The sequence below is a fragment of the Dromiciops gliroides genome, chromosome 1 (genome assembly GCF_019393635.1).
Source record: "Dromiciops gliroides isolate mDroGli1 chromosome 1, mDroGli1.pri, whole genome shotgun sequence".
In the NCBI taxonomy this organism is placed as follows: Eukaryota; Metazoa; Chordata; class Mammalia; order Microbiotheria; family Microbiotheriidae; genus Dromiciops; species Dromiciops gliroides.
This window is the reverse complement of record NC_057861.1, coordinates 501,404,152-501,424,714: the sequence shown is the minus strand read 5'-3', so window position 1 is coordinate 501,424,714 and position 20,563 is coordinate 501,404,152. Positions and strand designations below refer to the sequence as shown.

The 20,563-nt window shown below is 36.5% G+C and overlaps 1 protein-coding gene across 1 annotated transcript in view; it reads right to left on the bottom strand.

Moving 5' to 3' along the window:
* The window catches only part of UBAP2 (ubiquitin associated protein 2), a 145,190-nt gene that overhangs the window by 59,122 nt on the left and 65,505 nt on the right, over positions 1-20,563 (bottom strand). The window contains 2 exon segments of the mRNA XM_043997667.1: positions 18,802-18,905; positions 19,432-19,486. Of these exon segments, the coding sequence (XP_043853602.1) occupies positions 18,802-18,905; positions 19,432-19,486 (159 nt within the window).

Genomic DNA, 20,563 nt, shown 5'->3' with positions numbered 1-20,563 from the left:
AAGAAAGAAAGAAGCCAGGAGGTGGAAGTAAGAAATGAGAACCTTCCAAGCATGGAGGGTAGCCAATGATAGCACAGTGGTTAGTGACACTGGCTCAGAGCATGGAAGGGAGTATAAAGTCTAAAAAAATTGGAAAAGTAGAAGAGTGCCAAATGGGATTTATCTGATCTTAAAGGTAATGGGGAGCCAATGGGTTTTCTGAGTAGGAGGGTAACATGGTCAGATCTTTGCTAAAGGACTTAAATCAGGTTGTTGGCAATGTCAGAAGAGAAAAGAATACTTACTAGTGATGCTGTCAACACAGTAACAATAAGACTGGACCAAAAATTGGACAAGTGGGATAAGTGAAAGTGAAGAGTGGAACTGGGAAGATGATAGAGAACTCAGAATATTAATAAGGGGAGATAGGGAGCCTTAGGAGGGAAAATGATGAGTTCTCTTTTGAAAATCTTTATTTTTAGATAGTATGGGGAAATTCAGTTGAAATTCAATGATATCCAATAGGCATTTGAAGATACAAAGGGTTCAGAGAGCTAGAAAAACAGCTCTAAGAATCATCTACATAAGACAATTGAATGTAAGAAAGTTGATGAGCTAATGAAATGAGGGAGAATTATTCAGAGAAAAGAGAATGGCTAAGGCTAGACCCCAATTGGTGGGTGTGACCTGGAGAAAAGATACATTAAAAGATGTCATTATGCCTCAATAAATTCAAATAGACTTGAATCTGAATGGAAGAATAAAGATTATTTAATTTTTAAATATTGGAAAATAAAATAAGATACTGTTAAGACAGGAATTCTTAACCAAGGGACATAAGTGATTTACAAGAGACAAAGTAGATAACATTGATTATATAAACAAGCTTTTACATCAACACAATTAAACTACCAGGATAAAAAGGGAAGGGAGATCAATTAGGAAAAAAAAATCCTTGTATCCAATAGCTCTGATAAGTATTTGATATACAAAATATATACACAACTAACAGAAATAAGTAAAACACAAAGCATGGTTAGATGGTTAAATTGTAAACTAATAAAAACCATATAAAATAATGCTACAAATCAGCAATAAGAGAAATGCAAATAAAACAACACTGAGGTTTCACAGTAAACAAAGCACTTATTATGAAAGATGACAGAAGAAAGGATTAGTCAATGCTGGAGGGGTTAGGGAAAAAGGGGCACACTAATACAGGCTGGAGCTAATAGGTGGTACAACTATTAAGGAAAGCAAATTTTGAAAAGAATGCTTAAATGACTAATCCCAATAGCCAAAATATTTCATGGTAATACAGATACTGCAAAAATGTCAGTTACTAAAAGAAAGCCCTATATAAACCAAAATATGTATAGCATATATTTGTGCTAGCCAAGAACTATAAACAATATAGATACCTATTGTTTGAGGAATGGTCAAACAAACTGTACATGGAAGTAATATAATACTACTGTGATGGAATAAAAGATTAATATGATGAATGTAGAGAAGCAGTTAGTTTTGGGCTGCAGGACACCTTTACATTTTAAAAAACTATTATTACTATTTAACATTAGAAATTAGACTGCCAATATTATGGTAACAATTTAACCTGTCAGACCTCCCTGAAATGATCTAAGGACAACAATGGGTCCTCCTCAGACCACACTTTGAGAATTGCTGGACTAAGTGAAGTAAGCAGAATCAGAAAAACAACATGACTACAACAATGTAAATGGAAAACAAAAACAAAAAAACAATAAATGAAATACTACAAAATGCCAAAGATTTACCAAAGAGGAGATGGAGAAGATATCTCTCCCCTGACTCGTTGGAATGTGGGGGTAGAAGACAGCATATTATCAAGACATTTTTTGATATGTTGGTTACCTTTGCTGAACACTTTTTTTCCTCCTAGAAATTTTATCATAGTTCTCTGGGAGAGAATGAGGTGAATACAATTGGCAAAATAGGTAATGCAAAAAAACAAATGATACAAAAATCAAGAAGTTTATTTTTTAAAAACTGATGCAGAGAAAAGAAAACAGAACAAGGAGAAAATTAAAAGAATGTAATGAAGACACTTAATATAAATGAAAACAATACCACAAGGCATCTGAACTCAAATGAAGAGCAATAAATATATAATAAGTCTCAGAAGAGATGATGAAATATCCCTTCTTTCCTCTTTATAGAGGTGGAAAGCTATAAGCAATGAATATTTCACCAGATCTCACATTCAGTAACACCTGATTTTGTTCTCTTTCCTTATATCATAGAGAATTCTACATTTGGAGAGAAAGGAACAAAAAGTCAAGTTACTACTATAAAAAGAAAAGGTACAAATAAATATGTTTTTAAAAGTTAGGCTACGCAATCGACCTATTAATCCATTTATCTACAACTGACAATCTTAGAAGATAAGAGTCACTTGGTTAAACAGAAACCAGAATGATCATCCCAGGTCTAAAGTAGGCAAAAAGCAACAAGGAAAGTCTTTAGTCACATTCAAATATTAAAATTCTGGGTACAGTGATGGAACCCAATTTAAATCTAATAACAGAATTTAATGTTTATGCAACAAGAGACAAAATCCGTTCCTCTGATTTTTTTTTCTTTGCTTGCTTGCTTCACCTGTAAAGATTACCTACTACACTAGTATGACAATATAAGCATATTGAGAGGCACTATCTTGTGAGGTAGGCACTACAAGTAATATTATTCTCATGAAATTTATTCTAAGAGATGTAAAGTTATACAACAGAGATGTAATGCTACAGAACTAGTAAACACTGAACTGAGAAATGGAATGCTAGTCCTTAAATTCCAAACCCAGTTTTTTTTGGTCCGCTTTACCACACAGTCTTCTACAAGACATATCACTCCATTAGCTAATATGACAGAAAAGGAAAATGACAAACGTGGAGGGAATGTGAGAAAATTGGGGCATGAAAGCACTGTGGAGTTGTGAAAATAGTGCAAACATTACAGAGAACAATTTGGAACTATGTCCAAAGGACTACAAAGTGTGCATATTCTTTGACTCAGAAATACCACTACTAGGTCTGCATCCTAAAAGGGGATGGGGTTGAGGATGTAAGAGAGTGAAGGAAATGGATCTATCTGGACAAAAATATTTGAAACAACTCTTTTTTGTGGTGGCAAAGAATTGGAAATCAAGGGGATGCCCATCAACTAAAGAATTACTAAACAAGTTATGGTATATGATTATGATGGAATACTACTTTGCTATGATGAGCAGGATGCCATCAGAAAAACCTGGAAAGATGTACACAAACTGATGCAATAAACTAATGCAAAGTGAAGTCAGAAGAATAGTATACACAGGAATCACAATATTGTATGATGATCAACTGTGAATGATTTAGCTATTTCTCAGCAACACAAAGATCCAATATAATACTGAAGGACTTATAATGAAAAATACCCTCCACCTCCAGAAAAAGAACTAATGGAATCTGAATGCAGATTGAAATCTACTATTTTTTATATTGGGGTGGGGGGGGGGTTTGTCCTGTTTCTTTTTTCAAAATGAATAATATAGAAATGTTTTGCATGACTGCACATATATAACCTATATCAAATTGCTTGCCTTCTTAATCGAAGAAAGGGAGGAAGGGGAAAGAATCTGGAACTCAACATTTAAAAAAAAACTAATGTTAAAAAGAATAATAAAAAAAAAGACTTTCCATTCTCTCTGCATCTCTCTCTCTCCTTTAAAGAATAAAGGGGAGGGGCAGCTAGGTGGCGCAGTGGATAAAGCACCGGCCCTGAATTCAGGAGTACCTGAGTTCAAATCTGGCCTCAGACACTTGACACTAGCTGTGTGACCCTGGGCAAGTCACTTAACCCCCACTGCCCCGCAAAACAAAAACAAAAACAAAAAAAGAATAAAGGGGAGATTGGACTTGAAGACTAGAATCCTTTCAAGTTCGAAATCCATAATTCTAAATTAGACTTAGGGAATTAAGAGTTACTAGATGCTCATCTTTAGTGGTGTGATTTAGTAATAACTGTATAGAAAATGTTTTTCTCTGACATATTAGCTACAACTTATACTTTTGGTATCAGATGAAGTAACCACTCCACATTTTTAGAAAGTTTAGGAGGAAAAGGAGGATCAAAGAAAAGATGAAGTAGTTCTTGAAGAAAGGTGATTTACCTAGGAAATCAGTAAATAAACTAAATGGGAAAATTAATAACATTGTTAAAGTAGAAGGATACAACAAACTCATAATAAATCAACAAATATCATTTCCATATAACAACAAAAAAATTTAGGAGGGAATAAAGTAAGTCCCACTCAAAAAAAATCTAAGAAATGAATAAAATATCTATAAGCAAATCAACCAAGGCATACTCAAACCATGAATCTTAAAGAAACAAAGTGGAGAATGTCTCAAGATAATGGAACTCCGGGGTTCACGTGGAGATTGATCTGGGCAGACTGAGTTGGATTGTAAACACATCTGGCTGGTACTTAAGAGTACTTAATTAATTTGAATGACACTGGCCAATCAGCTTGAGGAACCTCCCATTTATGGGAGGGGAGCATGAAGCAGGAAGCAGATGCTGAAGGAGGATTCTGCCTCTTTGGCAGAGTGGCAGAGAACTTCAGAAGAGGGAGATTAGGAAGGCCAGATTTGCCAGGTTATAGGAAATCTGTTCTCAATCTTTCTTTTACTATTTTTTCAATAAACCCTTTAAAAAACCTAAACTCGTTTATCAGTGATTTTAGTCAGTTTCCCCCCAAAACTGGGGAGACAGATTAGAAACCACATTTAGAATTTTAAATTACACACAAGGAACAAAATACTCTCCTCTAGATGGGTGGTAGAGAGAGTAGAAGAGTACCACAATGTAGCTCCATTAGAACCATCCCAGTAAGGCTTAAATAAGACTGAGAAATGATCAAGAAATCACGGGACACTGTGCACCTCAGTTATTGCAGACAGAAGATAGAAGAGATATTACTAGTGAAGGGGTCCAAACAGAAAAGGCCAAGTTGCAGACCAAAGGAAAAAGGAAAAGAAAAGGAGGAACAAAGAGGAGAGAAAGAGGGAGTAAGTAACTGGAGATAGAAAAAGGGAAAGAGAGAGGAGGAAGGGGAGAGAGGGAAGAAAAAAGAGAGGGGGAGGGAGGGAGAAAGAAAGGGAGGAAGGAGGAGAAGGAATCAGAAAGGAAAGGAAAGGAAACAACAAACACCAGGGTCTGACTTGGCTCAAACCTTTGCCTCTAACTCCTTTCCCAGTTACATAGAAAGCCCTAGCAGGGCAGCTAGATGGATAAAGTGGATAAAGCACCGGGCCCTGGATTCAGGAGGACCTGAGTTCAAATCCGGCCTCAGACACTTGCTTACTAGCTGTGTGAGCAAGTCACTTAACCCCAATTGCCTCACAAAAAAAAAAAAAAAGAGAGAGAGAGAAAAGAAAGCCCTAGCATAGCATACTAGCCAGCTACTTCTGAGATCCTTGAATACAGTATTCATTACCTATGCCTCAAATGATACAGATTATTACCAAAAAATGACCCAATGAATACAGGAATGCTAAAGGCACACACCTAAAAGAAAATAAGTCCACATCATCTACTAGCAAAAATGTCAAATCTGCCATCAGTTTTGCTGGAATGCCTAGAAAAAAAAGGCTTAAAAATGATAATCTAAGTGAATTGGGAGTTCTAAAAATAGAGACTAAGCAGTGTAATAAAAAGTAAATAAATACAAAAATCTTACCTTATCTTACCCTTCTCTGTCTACTCAGACCAATACCTCTACCTATATCCCTACTAGAACCTTAGATTCTATACTCTTAGGTCTCCTAGTGCTGACAGGGGCTTGGACATTCATACCATTTGTCATTCATAATCTCCTTAATATTTTCTCTATTTGGACCACCATCTCCATTTTCTATCCCCATTGGAAACTTGGGCTCCAGTCCTAGGCCTAGCAGCTCCGATAGATTGGTAAGCTTTTGTCTTATCTTGCCAGGGCCTAGGCTTCCTTCCTGGTTATCTCCCAATTGAATATCCAGTGAAAGAAAATACTATAAACAGCAAGAAAGAGTTAAAGTACCAAGCTATCATAGTCAGGATCACACAAGACCTGGCAGCCACTATAAAGAACAATAGTGTATGGAATGCAATAGTTTATGAGGCAAATAACCAAAAATAACTATTGAATTTGATTTTAATGGGGGGGGGGGGAAGAAATGAAGTTTTTGGAAATAGAACTCTTGAAAAAATTGCTCAAAAATGTAGTCTTTAAGAGTCACAGAGGGAGGAAGTAGGAGAGGGGGCCTGGGAGGATTTTGCTGTATTCTGGTGATCTTAAGAGAAAAAAGAAATGGGTAAGGAAAAGGAATACATTATGAAAGAAAGAAGGAGGAAGGAGTTGGAACTTACTATTTCACATAATCAGGTTACATGAATGTGAGAAAATAATGCATTTTGGGACACCCAGAGCCCCCAGTGGAGAGGATAATATTGAGATTTATTAAATTGAATTTGTTGATTAAATCACTTGAAGTTGACTTGGTTGAAACCACGCCAACCTGAGGGTCTGGCCCTCAGAGGGTGTGTTCTCTGAGCTCTGACCTAGGTATGTTCTGCTCAGGAACCACCCTCAAGTCCAATTAAACAATGGATTTGGATAATGCTAGCCAATTTGCTTGGAGCAGTGTGTAGAAGACCGCCTCTTGTTGGAGAAGCTGTGGAAAAATTGGAACACTAATGCATTGTTGGTGGAGCTTTGAACTGATCCAACCATTCTGGAGAACAATTTGGAATTATGCCCAAAGGGCAATAAAGCTGTGCATACCCTCTGACCCAGCAATACCACTTTTGGGTCATTTGCCCAAAGAAATCATGGAAAGGGGAAAGCAACCCACATGTACAAAATATTTATAGCTGCTCTTTATGTGGTGGCAAGGAATTGGAAGTTGAGGGGGTGCCCATCAATTGGGGAATGGCTGGACAAGTTGTGGTATATGAATACAATGGAATACTATTGTGCTATAAGAAACGATGAGCAGGAGGAGTTCAGAAAAACCTGGAGGGTCTTGCGTGGGCTGATGATGAGTGAGATGAGCAGAACCAGAAGAACATTGTACACAGTATCAACATTGAGTGTTGATCTACTGTGATGGACTATATTCTTCTCACCAATGCAATGGTACAGAAGAGTTCCAGGGAACTCATGATAGAAGAGGATCTCCAAATCCAGGGGGGAAAAAAAAAAAAAGAACTGTGGAGTAGATGCTGAATGAACCATACTATTTCTTTTGTTTTTGATGCTGATGTTTTTCTATTTTGAAGTTTTTTGTCATTGCTCTGAATTTTCTCTTATAACATGACTAATGCAGAAATATGTTTAATGTTATTATATGTGTGTGTGTGTATATATATATATATATATGTGTGTATATATATATAAAACCTCTATCAGATTACCTGCTGTCCAGGGGAGGGGGGAGGTAGGGAGAAAAATCTGAAATTGGAAAGCTTGTATAAACAAAAGTTGAGAACTATCTTTACATGTAACGGGAAAAAAATGAAATACTTTATTAATTTAAAAAAGAAGAAAAAGAAGACCGCCTCTCATCTGGACTGCAGGAAACTTCCGCTCACAGAGCCAAAGGGATTTTCCTCTTTTGCCCTGAGACTACATGGTGGTGGTGGGGCCTTGTTCTCTCTGACTCTTTTATCCTAGGTACATAGGGCTTCTTAACATTCTGAGCCAGGTGTTCTCTTTTTACTAATATCTAATATACTTTAATAAATGCTTAATGCCCCAAAACTGTTGCTAAAGCTTCTAATTTATAAGTAGCATTATATTAGAAACCCCAGCTAATTTTCCCCAAACTTGGGACAGAAACAAGGCGACCACATAGAATTTTAAATGCCACATGAAACACAACACAAAACTATTAACATTAAGGAAGCAGGCTAAACATGAGCCTTTCAAGGGAAAGAGATACAGACACAAACCAAGTTTGGTGCAGAAATACATTCAGCTAAACAGAGAATAAGGTGAGGACAAAGAAAAGGTATAGAATGATTAAGATGGAAGATAGATAAATAGGTAAAGTACATAATGAATTGACATATGCATCATCATTTAAAGGAAAAGCCATTCAATTTACATAAAGAAATATAAACCATAATAACTGGGAATTCTCAATGTACTCCTCTTACACCAATATAAATCAAATCAAAATACAACCAAGACAGACTTGTTGAGGACCAGACAATTTAGAAGCCTTAGTCTCCAGTGATTACTTAATGAAAAAATAAAGGAATATACCTTTTTCTCAGCCATACATGGCACATTTACAAAAACTGAAAACAAACTAGGGAATTAAAAAAAAAAGGAAAATGTTAAATGTCTTTGTGGACCACAGCATAACAGAAATTATATTCAATAAATGTCCTTTATAGAATGGATTAAAAATCAAAGTGTAGATAACAATATTAAAGACAGTGGTCAATGAACAAATTATAGGAGCAACAAAAAATTTCATCAAAGAAAATAGCAAGATAGTAAAACTTTAAAGATACAAAGCAGTCTGGAGGGGAAAACAAAGTTTTAAACAATTTTATTAATCAAAAAGAGGAAGGGGGAAAACGAACTGGTCACACAACTTTTAAAAAAGCTAGAAAACCAAACTAAAAAAATCCAAAAATCAAAAGGGGGAAAAACACTAAGATAAACTTGGGGGGGGGGGGGAAAGGAGGCAATTGGGGTTAAGTGACTTGCCCCAGGGTCACACAGCTAGTAAGTGTCAAGGGTCTGAGGCCGGATTTGAACTCAGGTCCTCCTGAATCCAGGGCCGGTGCTCTATCTACTGCACCACCTAGTTGCCTACTAAGATAAACTATTAACTAATCTAATTAAAGAGACCAGAAAACAATTTTCGAGTATTAAAAAAAGTGAAAATATAACAAAGAAATAAAAGAAACTATTTTGAACCATTACAAAACAGATTTTTTTTTTTTTTAAGGACCGAATGGATCTGAGGGTGAATTAAAAAAAAAAACCTAAAAGAAAAATTAAATCAAATACTACGTAAACTTTTTACAAAAATAGGAAAGCCAAGGTTCTTACAGAATTAATTCCTTCTATATTAGAAATATGGTCTTGACACCTAAACCAGGGAGAAACAACTATAGACTGATATCCCAAAAGAATATCAACACAAACATTTTAAATAAAATATTAGCAAAGAAACTACATGTAGCAACATATCAACAAGTTTCTAGAATATGATCAGAAAGAACTTTTTTTTTTAAAGAATGAAAACTTAGTACAATATCAGGAAATTTTTAAACAAAATAAACCAGTAATACCAAAAACAATAAAAGTCATATGACTCTATCAATATGGTCAAGGCATTTAAAAAATAAAATACCCATTTCTGTTAAAAACACTGAAAGGCACAAAAACTTTCATACGGTAAACAGTAGCTATCTCTAAGATTAAAGCCACTATATATAATAGAGAAAAATTATCGTCCTTTCCAATAAGGAATAAAGCAAAGGTGTCCATTATCACTATTACTATTTGATAGTGTTGGGGGAAAAAAACCAACCCTGATGAAATAATAAGCATAGACAAAGAAACAAAATTATCACTTTCTGGAGAAGACAGGATAAGAACACTAAGGACTTGATTTAAAAACAATTTGAGGAGGCAGCTAGGTGGCCCAGTGGATAGAGCACTGGTCCTGGATTCAGGAGGACCCGAGTTCAAATCCGAACTCAGACACTTAACACTTACTAGCTGTGTGACCCTAGGCAAGTCACTTAACCCCAATTGCCTCACCAAAAATAAATAAATAAAAACAATTTGAAAATACTCACCCCCCCAAAAAAATACTAACAATGTAGAAAGAGCTAAAATAAACCTACACAAATTTTCAGGCTTTTTCAATATTACTCACAAAAGCCTGGAGCAAATAGAGAAAAACAAATTCTTCAAATAACTAGAGAGTGTATAAATTGCTTTTTGTATGGGGCCATGCCAAATGCTTAAATTTGCTTTTTTGATGGCATATAAATCAAACTACCACTGAATTATATTCAACAGCTAAAAAAGTTTTTTAAAAAATCATCTGGGAGAACAAAAGGTCAGAAATCTTAAGGGAAATAAAGAAAAAAAGATTAAAGGAACATGGCATAGCAGTCTAGATTGCTATTACTACAAGGTAATAATCATCATAACAATTTGATATCTGAAAAGTCTGTACTAGATCATCATCTACTAAGTACCCAGCATGGTACTAAGCAGTGCCAGGCACACAGTAAGCACTTTATAAATGTTTACTGACTAATTCCTCAGGTTCAACTCCAAGGTTCAACCTCATACCCATTAGATTGGCAAAGATGACCCCAAAACAGAAAATGACAACTATAACAGCTATGAAAGAATAGGTACACCAATACAAGCGAAACAAATTAGGTACACAACATACAAAGCAAACACAATAATAAGGGTGTTCAATAAACTTGAAAAGACCCCAACTAATTAGTAAGAGTTCATTAGTTAACAAAAACTACTGAGAAAAACAACAAAACAGGCTAGCAGAAATTGGATTTAGACCAAAATTTCCTACCATAAGCCACAATAATTTCCAAATGGATCAACTAAAAAAGTTGCATGAAAAGCAATTTACAGGAGCAAGAAGAAAATAACTTTCACACTGATAGATAGAAATAGAGTTCAGGACCAGAAAAAGGATAAAGAAGTCCACAGAAGATGAGACACAATTTCGATTATGTAAAATTGAAAAGGTTTTGCACAAACAAAATGCATGCAGTTAAAATTAGAAATGAAACTGAGTAAAAATCTTAGTAGTAAATCTCTCTGATAAAGACCTCACATCTTGCTATTTGAGACTGTAGTGAAGCAAAAAGTATGACAGCTAATTTACAATGATCAAAAAACACAAATAGTTCTTGAAGAAATTTAAGCTAAGGAAACATAAAAATGCTCCCAAGCACTAACAATAAGGGAAATGCAAATTAAAATAACTTGCCATTTTACCTCACACCAATCAGAATGCCAAATATACAACAAAAGAAAATGAAAACTTGTGGATGGGCTATAGGAAAATAAACACTGCAAGAGGAGTTGTGAAATGGGCAAGATATTCTCAAAAGTAACTTGTGTACCTTTTGATTCAATGATACAATTACCTATACCAGAAAAAGATCAAAGGAAAAGGAAAAGGACCCAATAGTACAAAAATATTAATAGTATATATCTTTTTGATGTAACAAAGAATTGGAAAGAAAGGGAAATTTGTTACCCTTGAAGGATGTCTGGTTGTTATCATAAGAAATCTGGGGGCAGTTACGTCGCGTAGGATAGAGTACTGGCGTACTGGCCCTGGATTCAGGAGGACCTGAGTTCAAATCCAGGCTCAGACACCTGACACTTACTAGCTGTGTGACCCTGGGCAAGTCACTTAACCCCAATTGCGGAAGGAAGGAAGGAAGGAAGGAAGGAAGGAAGGAAGGAAGGAAGGAAGGAAGGAAGGAAGGAAGGAAGGAAGGAAGGAAGGAAGGAAGGAAGGAAGGAAGGAAGGAAGGAAGGAAGGAAGGAAGGAAGGAAGGAAGGAAGGAAGGAAGGAAGGAAGGAAGGAAGGAAGGAAGGAAGGAAGGAAGGAAGGAAGGAAGGAAGGAAGGAAGGAAGGAAGGAAGGAAGGAAGGAAGGAAGGAAGGAAGGAAGGAAGGAAGGAAGGAAGGAAGGAAGGAAGGAAGGAAGGAAGGAAGGAAGGAAGGAAGGAAGGAAGGAAGGAAGGAAGGAAGGAAGGAAGGAAGGAAGGAAGGAAGGAAGGAAGGAAGGAAGGAAGGAAGGAAGGAAGGAAGGAAGGAAGGAAGGAAGGAAGGAAGGAAGGAAGGAAGGAAGGAAGGAAGGAAGGAAGGAAGGAAGGAAGGAAGGAAGGAAGGAAGGAAGGAAGGAAGGAAGGAAGGAAGGAAGGAAGGAAGGAAGGAAGGAAGGAAGGAAGGAAGGAAGGAAGGAAGGAAGGAAGGAAGGAAGGAAGGAAGGAAGGAAGGAAGGAAGGAAGGAAGGAAGGAAGGAAGGAAGGAAGGAAGGAAGGAAGGAAGGAAGGAAGGAAGGAAGGAAGGAAGGAAGGAAGGAAGGAAGGAAGGAAGGAAGGAAGGAAGGAAGGAAGGAAGGAAGGAAGGAAGGAAGGAAGGAAGGAAGGAAGGAAGGAAGGAAGGAAGGAAGGAAGGAAGGAAGGAAGGAAGGAAGGAAGGAAGGAAGGAAGGAAGGAAGGAAGGAAGGAAGGAAGGAAGGAAGGAAGGAAGGAAGGAAGGAAGGAAGGAAGGAAGGAAGGAAGGAAGGAAGGAAGGAAGGAAGGAAGGAAGGAAGGAAGGAAGGAAGGAAGGAAGAAGGAAGGAAGGAAGGAAGGAAGGAAGGAAGGAAGGAAGGAAGGAAGGAAGGAAGGAAGGAAGGAAGGAAGGAAGGAAGGAAGGAAGGAAGGAAGGAAGGAAGGAGGAAGGAAGGAAGGAAGGAAGGAAGGAAGGAAGGAAGGAAGGAAGGAAGGAAGGAAGGAAGGAAGGAAGGAAGGAAGGAAAAGGAAAGGAAAGGAAAGGAAAGCAAGCAAGCAAGAAATCTGGTCCACTATCTCTAACTTTGCTGATAAACTCAAACGATGAACATTTCTTAGTCACAAAAGGGGAGGAGGTTGTTACTTGCTCCTCATTCCCAATTTCCAACCAATCATAACCTGTTCCCTGTCTACAACATCCTGTTCTTTATTCTGCATTTCCCTAAAATCTATCAAAATAGTAACTGTCCCCCAACTCAGTCTTAATTTTACGGGGGAAGCTGAGATTCTATTGGCAAATTTGTGCTTGACTAATAAAGTGATTGTGCTCCAAACTCTGTGCCTCAGTCTACCTTAATTTCTTAAATGTTGCAAAAAGAATGAACATGCCAGTAAAGAGGAGATATAAGAAAACAACTCCACTATACTCCTTTACATAGGTGGTAGGTCCTTGGGTGTAGAATACTGCATATATTTTGAGATTCATTTTGATTGGTTTTGTTATTTTTTCATCTTTTAAAAAGAAGTCATTTTAAAGATAAAGTATAAATAAAAACTTATTTTGAAAAAATGAGTATATTAAAGAGCGGTTTATCCAATGCTACATAGGTAGAAAGGCCATGACAAATATGACCTAATTTACCTGTTCAGTGTTATATCAATCAAACCACAAAAGAAATATGTTACAGAGCTAGGGGGGAAACTTACAAAATTCATGAGAAGGAACAAAAAATCTAGACTATTAAAGGAAACAATGACAAAGAAATCAGTACTAAGGACAATAATCACCACTACTTCATGCTGATTCAAAAAAAAAAACAGAAAAGCAGATCTGTGGAAGAGACTAGACAAGGAAGAATCAGAAACATAGTGAATAATTCAGTGTCCAATGAATCAAAAATCATATAATCTGGAAAACAAAATCTGCTAGGAAAACCAGAAAGAAAACTGGCAGAAATTAGATCCAGACATACCACATATTATAATAAAATTAAATAAATGAGACTTGTATATTAAAAGTTATACAAAATACATATAGATAGATATAGATAGATAGATACAGTGTATAACCTTTATTGGACTGCCTGCTGTCTAGGGAAAGGGGGGGAGGGAGAAAAACTGGAAATTGGAAATCTAATATAAAAAAATGCTGAAAACTATCTCTACATGTAATTGGAAAATAATAAAATACTTTTATTTAATAAAAAAAAGTTATATACAACATAAAAACCAGATTTTATAGATATATAGATATAGATGTATGTATGTATGTATGTATATCTTTCATAGCGGGAGCTAAGGGCCGATTTTTTCTTTTCTTTGCTCTATCCACTTCGCCACCTAGTTGCCCCACAGGGCTGATTTATTTTTAATTAAATTTTATTTTTCTTCCAATCAGTAAAAAAATCCACCTCTCCCTCCAACTTTCCCCATCAAATGAAAAAGAAAAACGAAACCTAAGGTATGACTTCTTAACTAAAGAGAGAAATGCAATCAAAAACAAAATAATTTAAATTACATGAAACTAAAAAGCATTTGCATAAAATTAACTCAAGTAGGATAAAATGAGAAAGTGGTCAATTGGGAAAAAAATCTTTGTAGCAAATATCTGATTTCTGCCCCACCCTCCTCCTGTCAAGAAACATTTACTGTGATAAGTACTGGGAATACAAAGAAGCCCAAATAATTCCTGATCTCAAGGATTTCAGGAAGGAAACAGATAATGAGAAAACAACTATGTACAGAAAAAACTTCTTGCAAAAGGTAGTAGTTGACACTTGAAGGAAAGTCAGGGAGACAGAGATGAGGACAGAGACTGCTTTTAAAGACATGAGGGAGAGTCAGTGAAAAATCTAGTCAGGAAATGGAGTCGCTTGTCCTAGAAAGACAATGGCACTGAATCACAGAGTATGCCGAGGACTGTAAGATGTAAGAAGTATGTAGAAAAGGGCCAGAAGAATTTTATATTTGGTCCTGGAGATAAAAAGGAGCTGACTGATAATAAAGAATTGACAGAATAGGGGGGATGATGTTGTCAGATCTGTACTTAAGAAAAATCAATTAGACAGCTGAGTAGAGGATGAAATGTAGTAAGGAAGGTGAAGAGGGCAAGGGAAACCAACCAACTATTATGTGATAAGGGTATTATTAGCAGTGTCAGAGGAAAGAAGGGAGTATGTACAAGCAATGTTACAAAAGTAATACTGACAAGACTTGGCAACAAACTTCACATGAAGTTTAAGAGAGTGAGAAGTAGAGGCTAGTGGTACCTGTGATGTTAAAATGGAAGTTCAAAATGTAGTGGCAGCCCGATAGGCCTGGGTCCAGTAAGGCCCTGAGGGGGACACTAAGACCAAGGAGAAATGCAGTTGATCATCTTTCCAGGGTCAGTTAGAGATTACTCTTTCCTTGGAGAAGCAAAGTAGTTAATTAACCAGATAGTGATTGGTCAAAGAGATAATAAAGGAGCCACCCAGAAAGCCGGGCTCCTTGAATTTACAACATGAGCTTAGTTGGGAGCCAGTCGCATTTGCTATGTGATTAGCAATAATCTCAAGTTAGAAATGTGGAATTTTTATTATTCATGTATCCAAATAGTTAGCATCATCATTTTTTTAAACTGTTGTAACTCTCCAGTCTTAAGTCTCTCCCCCCCACCCCCACCCCCTTTCTCGCCTCTATAAAATTGTCATCTTCTCCTTTGTTCAGAGAGTTGAAGTTAGGCTTCTTCTCCCAGCCATATCTCTATGGCTGTCTGGTTAAACCTCCCCAGGAGTTGAAGTTAAACTTCTTCTCCCAGCCATACCTGTAGGTGCTGTCTGATTAAGGAACATGCCATAAACCTGTACCTCCCCAGGAGTTGAAGTCTAGGCTTCTTCTCCAGGCCATGCCTCTGTGTGCCAAATAATAAAACCTTTTACTAAATTTTGATTGGATTGTGTGGGTGAGTAATTCTTTGAAGAGGAATTTTGCAAGAACCCAATCTAGCGGTAACAAAAAGAAGGAAGGGTTTAGGGGAAAACAATGACTTCTGTTTGAGACTTTGAGTTCGTGACTAACGCAGAGATCTCACTCCTTGGGCATTATCTACAGGAAGACAATGATATAATGAAAGGACAAACATTACTCAAAATATCTGTAGCAGCATGTTTTTGTTGAAGTAAAAAAACTGAAATAAGGCAAATGCTTATCGAGTGAGGAATTGCTAAACAGTTTTGGTACACACATAAATATAAAAAATGTTGTATATAAACAATGGAAAGAAACATGGGGACTTCTATCACATGATACAAAGAGAAGAAGAACCAGGAAAAGAATATACACATTGAAAACAACATAAATGAAAAAAGAGAGAAGAAAATCATAAAAACTGAAACAGAATTCTGTGACATTATCATTTACAAGCTTGATCCCAAAGGAGAGATATGAGAAGGCACCTCTCACCCTTCTTTGGAGATGTGGGAGACTTTGGGTGTGAAAGACTGCACAGAATGTCAGAAGTTTTCAATATGTTGGTTAATTTTCCCGAATGGTTTTTCTTCTCTTTTGTGCTTTGTTAGAGAGAAAGCAACAAAGTACAAAGTGGGGAATGTATGTGATAAAAAAACCAAATAGTTAACAATTATTTTTTGAAAATAAAACAAAGCATTTTGGAAAAAGCATTATTTTTATCTATAATCCAGGAAAAGACAAGGACCAAAGACAGAATCCCTGCCTGGGAGTAGAAGGGATAACAGTAGATATAAAACAATGTGAACCTATTCAATTCTAATTTTGCTTCTAGTTTCTTTTTTACCAAGAGAAAGACCTTTGCAGTTCAAAGAGGGTTGGGGGGTAGGGGTGGGAAATGGATAATAACGCGTTGAAGCAAGATTAGTGAGGAGCTAATAAAACATTGCCCTAGTTGCCTTTAAGTTCAAATCACAGGATACTGAAAAGAGGTAGTATGTGCAACTATCAGAAACTGAGCTACTTTGTATGAGTGACCTTGGATTTTTGTATCCAAACCTGTAAATTAGAAGCTGGATTAAATGACCTGGGCAGTGCCTCATAGCTAAAAATCTAAGATACTATACTTCCATGTTAACTTTTTGCTCCTTAGATTTTTAAAAATTTATTCTTTTATCTCTTAATTAAAATTAAATAGGGGGGCAGCTAGGTGGCACAGTGAATAGAGCACCGGTCCTGGAGTCAGGAGTACCTGAGTTCAAATCCGGCCTCAGACACTTAACACTTACTAGCTGTGTGACCCTGGGCAAGTCACTTAACCCCAAATTGCCTCACTAAAAAAAAAAAAAAAATTAAATAGGGAGGGAAAAGAGGCCTTAATGATTGCCCAAGGCCACAAATTCAGAAGAACAAAGATTTTTATAAAGGACTGCTTCCCCACTTTTGTCCATGATCACCCCCAAAAGTTCTAACTTGAAAACCAACAATTCTCAAAGTACAGTTGGTAAACTCCTAGAGGTTTCCCAGATCCTTTAAGGGATCCACAATGTCAAACTATTTTCATAAAAATATTAAGACATTATGGATCTTTTTCACATGTTGTTTGCCCTTTGTTTTCTAAGAAGCCCCAGACAGATATCATGACTCACAGTGAATTGGGTTTAAGGGAGGCAGGGCTATGTAAAGTCACCAAGCTCGCTCCACAGCCACTCCACAGGGTCCAGTGACAAGATATCTCTCAGGGATGCTTAAGGCAACTGAAGTTAAGTCACTTGTCCAGGGTCACATAGCTAGTAAGGATCTGAGGTCAAACTTGAACTCAGATCCTCCTGACTATAGGGGCCACTTCTCTATCCACGCACAACAGATTAAATGCATAAGTAGATTAGAATGTGGCAATTTTCTATGAAGCCAGACAATAAAGATTTACAAAAATATACTTGTAAGGGATGTTATCGAGGAAACAATCATTTAATCACATCACATATTTTGGGAATCTACTTTGGGCTCAACACTGCTACAAACTCAGTGAAGCACATATAAAACAATTTGCATAACTTTACTCAGGGTGAAAAAAAAAATCCCCTAAAACATATAAAACAATTATAATAAAAGGAAAACAAATGATAATCAGCTTGATCCTAGAAAAATTTTTAACTGTCATAAAGAGAAATTATTCAGTTCATTTTAAATTTAATTTCACTAACACATGTGGATTGTTTCTTTTTATCAAATGGTTATGTAATCTAGCAATAGTTAATAGGTTATTATTCTAGAATTTTGTTCTGGCCTCAGTAAAATAAAATTGAGAATTACAGTATGTGAAAATAAAATTAAATGACAAATTTTGGTTTTCTACCTTTGAGTTCAAAATTATTTTTGCCTGGCTCGTCTTGAGCAAGATGATGTCTACTCTGTGCTGGTTCTGTGGATTGACTGAGATGATATGAAATCTCTGCAGTACATACTATTTATGAAATTTGTTGTACAGAATATATGAAGTACTTAAAGCACTTAAATCCCTAGATCTTTACTTTGATCATCTAAATTATAGAAAATTATATTTTTGCTATCTAACAAATAGGGTTGTTGGGAGAAAAATCATTCTGAGATGTAAAGAACTTTGTAAATTTGAGTTTCTGTTAAGCTTCTATGCTTAAAAAACATTTACTATGGGGCGGCTAGGTGGTGCAGTGGATAAAGCATGGGCCCTGGATTCAGGAGTTCCTGAGTTCAAATCCGGCCTCAGACACTTGACACTTACTAGCTGTGTGACCCTGGGCAAGTCACTTAACCCCATTGCCCCGTTTAAAAAAAAAATTAAAAAACATTTACTAACATCTCTATTTTCAACCTTATATCCATGTACTCCTAAGAAGTTAACACAATTATAAAAAGTACTAGGAAAAAAACCAATAATTCAAGTTTGTAGGATCTCCTAAGGTGTTATGGGCAAATTGTTCCCTGTAAAATTATTCTCTTGTATTTGAAAAAGAAAAGTGGAAAGAAATGCATTACATGCTACAGACCACCTGAATGTTAGGAACTTCTGGGGGGAAAAACTCAGCAAAATCAGACTATCTTAAACAGCCTATTTTTCATGATTATAAACAAAATTAAGTTCTAAGTTGTTTGCATTCCATTTCTAATTTCAAAAACTACTGCCAATTATCTGTCTGGTTTGTTCAGTTTCATATTCATATGTGAAAACTGATTTCCATTACTGTAAAAATAATCCATCTCAAGTACTTTCAAAATGCCTGACTGGAGCTTAGTTCTTTTTGAAGAATCTTACCAGGTCCATCATCTGTATCATTCTGGCCAGCTTCCCAAACTTCTGGTTTTGTCCCAAAGCCATCAGTGGCTGAAGAATCTGTGTAGTCTGCAGGGTTAAATGTCCTAGGATTTAAAAGAATTGCAAAGTAAAGACAAAATTCCAACACCAAAATTCTAAAATGTTAAAGTATGGCTGCTTTGCTACAAGAAAGCCCCATTTCCTTTTACTTCTAACAACAGCCCCCTCAAAACAGAAATAAACAAGCAAACAACATATTCAGTTATATAACACTGCATTTTATTAATACACTAAATTTAACTGCCTTAATGAAACTTTTATTTGTACTAGTCCCCGAAATCAAATCTTTTTATTGGAATGAAATATAAGCTAAATATTTACAAATATAAAAAGCACCTATTGGGGCTCAGTGGATAAAGCACTGGCCCTGGATTCAGGAGAACCTAAGTTCAAATCTGGCCTCAAACACTTGCCACTTACTAGCTGCGTGACCCTGGGCAAGTCACTTAACCCTAACTGCCCCACAAAAAAGAAAAAAAAAAGCACCCGTGGCAGAAAGGAACCAGCAAAAACAAGATGGGTAAAGGAAATAAGAGGGGAAACTAGTCAGACTAGAAAAGTGATACTTACCCCATACCTTGGGATGAGAAACGCCCTGCCCCTCTCCCTCTCCCACGTCCAAATCCTATGAAAAGAGGCAAAACAGAAATTTTCTATTAAAAAAATATTTTATATAGTAGCAGACAGTATTTTAATTCCCTCTCCAATTTCCTTAACTGCTAATATCTCCTACTCCCTCCAAAAATACTCTGTTCTTTATACAAGAAAGTACACTAATTAAGCACATTTTCCCTGTTAGCTACACGCCACTTTCTAAACCGGGACTCAATGTAGTGACAAACACAATGATGAGACAAAAACCTATCGATCTTTAGAAAGCTTATTTTGTATTAAACATATATGTGACAGTAATAGAAATACTTTGTTGAAGAACAGATATCAACAAGATATTTTGGTTTTGATAGAATATTTGTCATAGCTGCAAATCCATTAGAAAAGAGAAAAAAGAGGGAGGGAGGGAAGAAAGGAAAGAAAGAAACAAATGGGATACATAGGAAATACACTGGTCAATCTAAATTTTACAAAGATGTATAATCTGAAGGAATAAAAGTTCAAAAATATCAAGGGAATCAGAAAAAAAAGGGAAAGAGGGGCAGCTAGGTTGCACAGTAGACAGAACACCCGCCCTGGAGTCAGGAGTACCTGAGTTCAAATCCGGCCTCAGACACTTAACACTTACTAGCTGTATGACCCTGGGCAAGTCACTTAAACCCAACTGCCTCACTAAAAAAAAAAAAAAAAATGGGGGGGGGGGGGGAGAGAGAGAGAGAGAGAGAGAGAGAGAGAAAGAAAGAACAGGACCTGGCAATACCATATCTCAAACTAGGCTACACAGTTACAATTGTCATCTGTCCACTCAACAGTCTTATGATGTAGGACTTTATCCTCATGTTATAGATGAGGAAATAGACTGAAAGTGATCAAATGACTTGACAACCAATAAGTATTAACTGAGAGATGAATCTCAGGCCTTTCAACTAATTCCACAGCTCTATCCTCTGCACCATCACCTACCTACCTACTTACTTACCTACCTACCTACCCACCTACCCTGAGAATCCTAAGATTATCACAGTTTCCAGAAATAAGATGGTAGTCCCTTTGTATTCTGACTTGGTCAAAAGATAGCTACAGTATTATA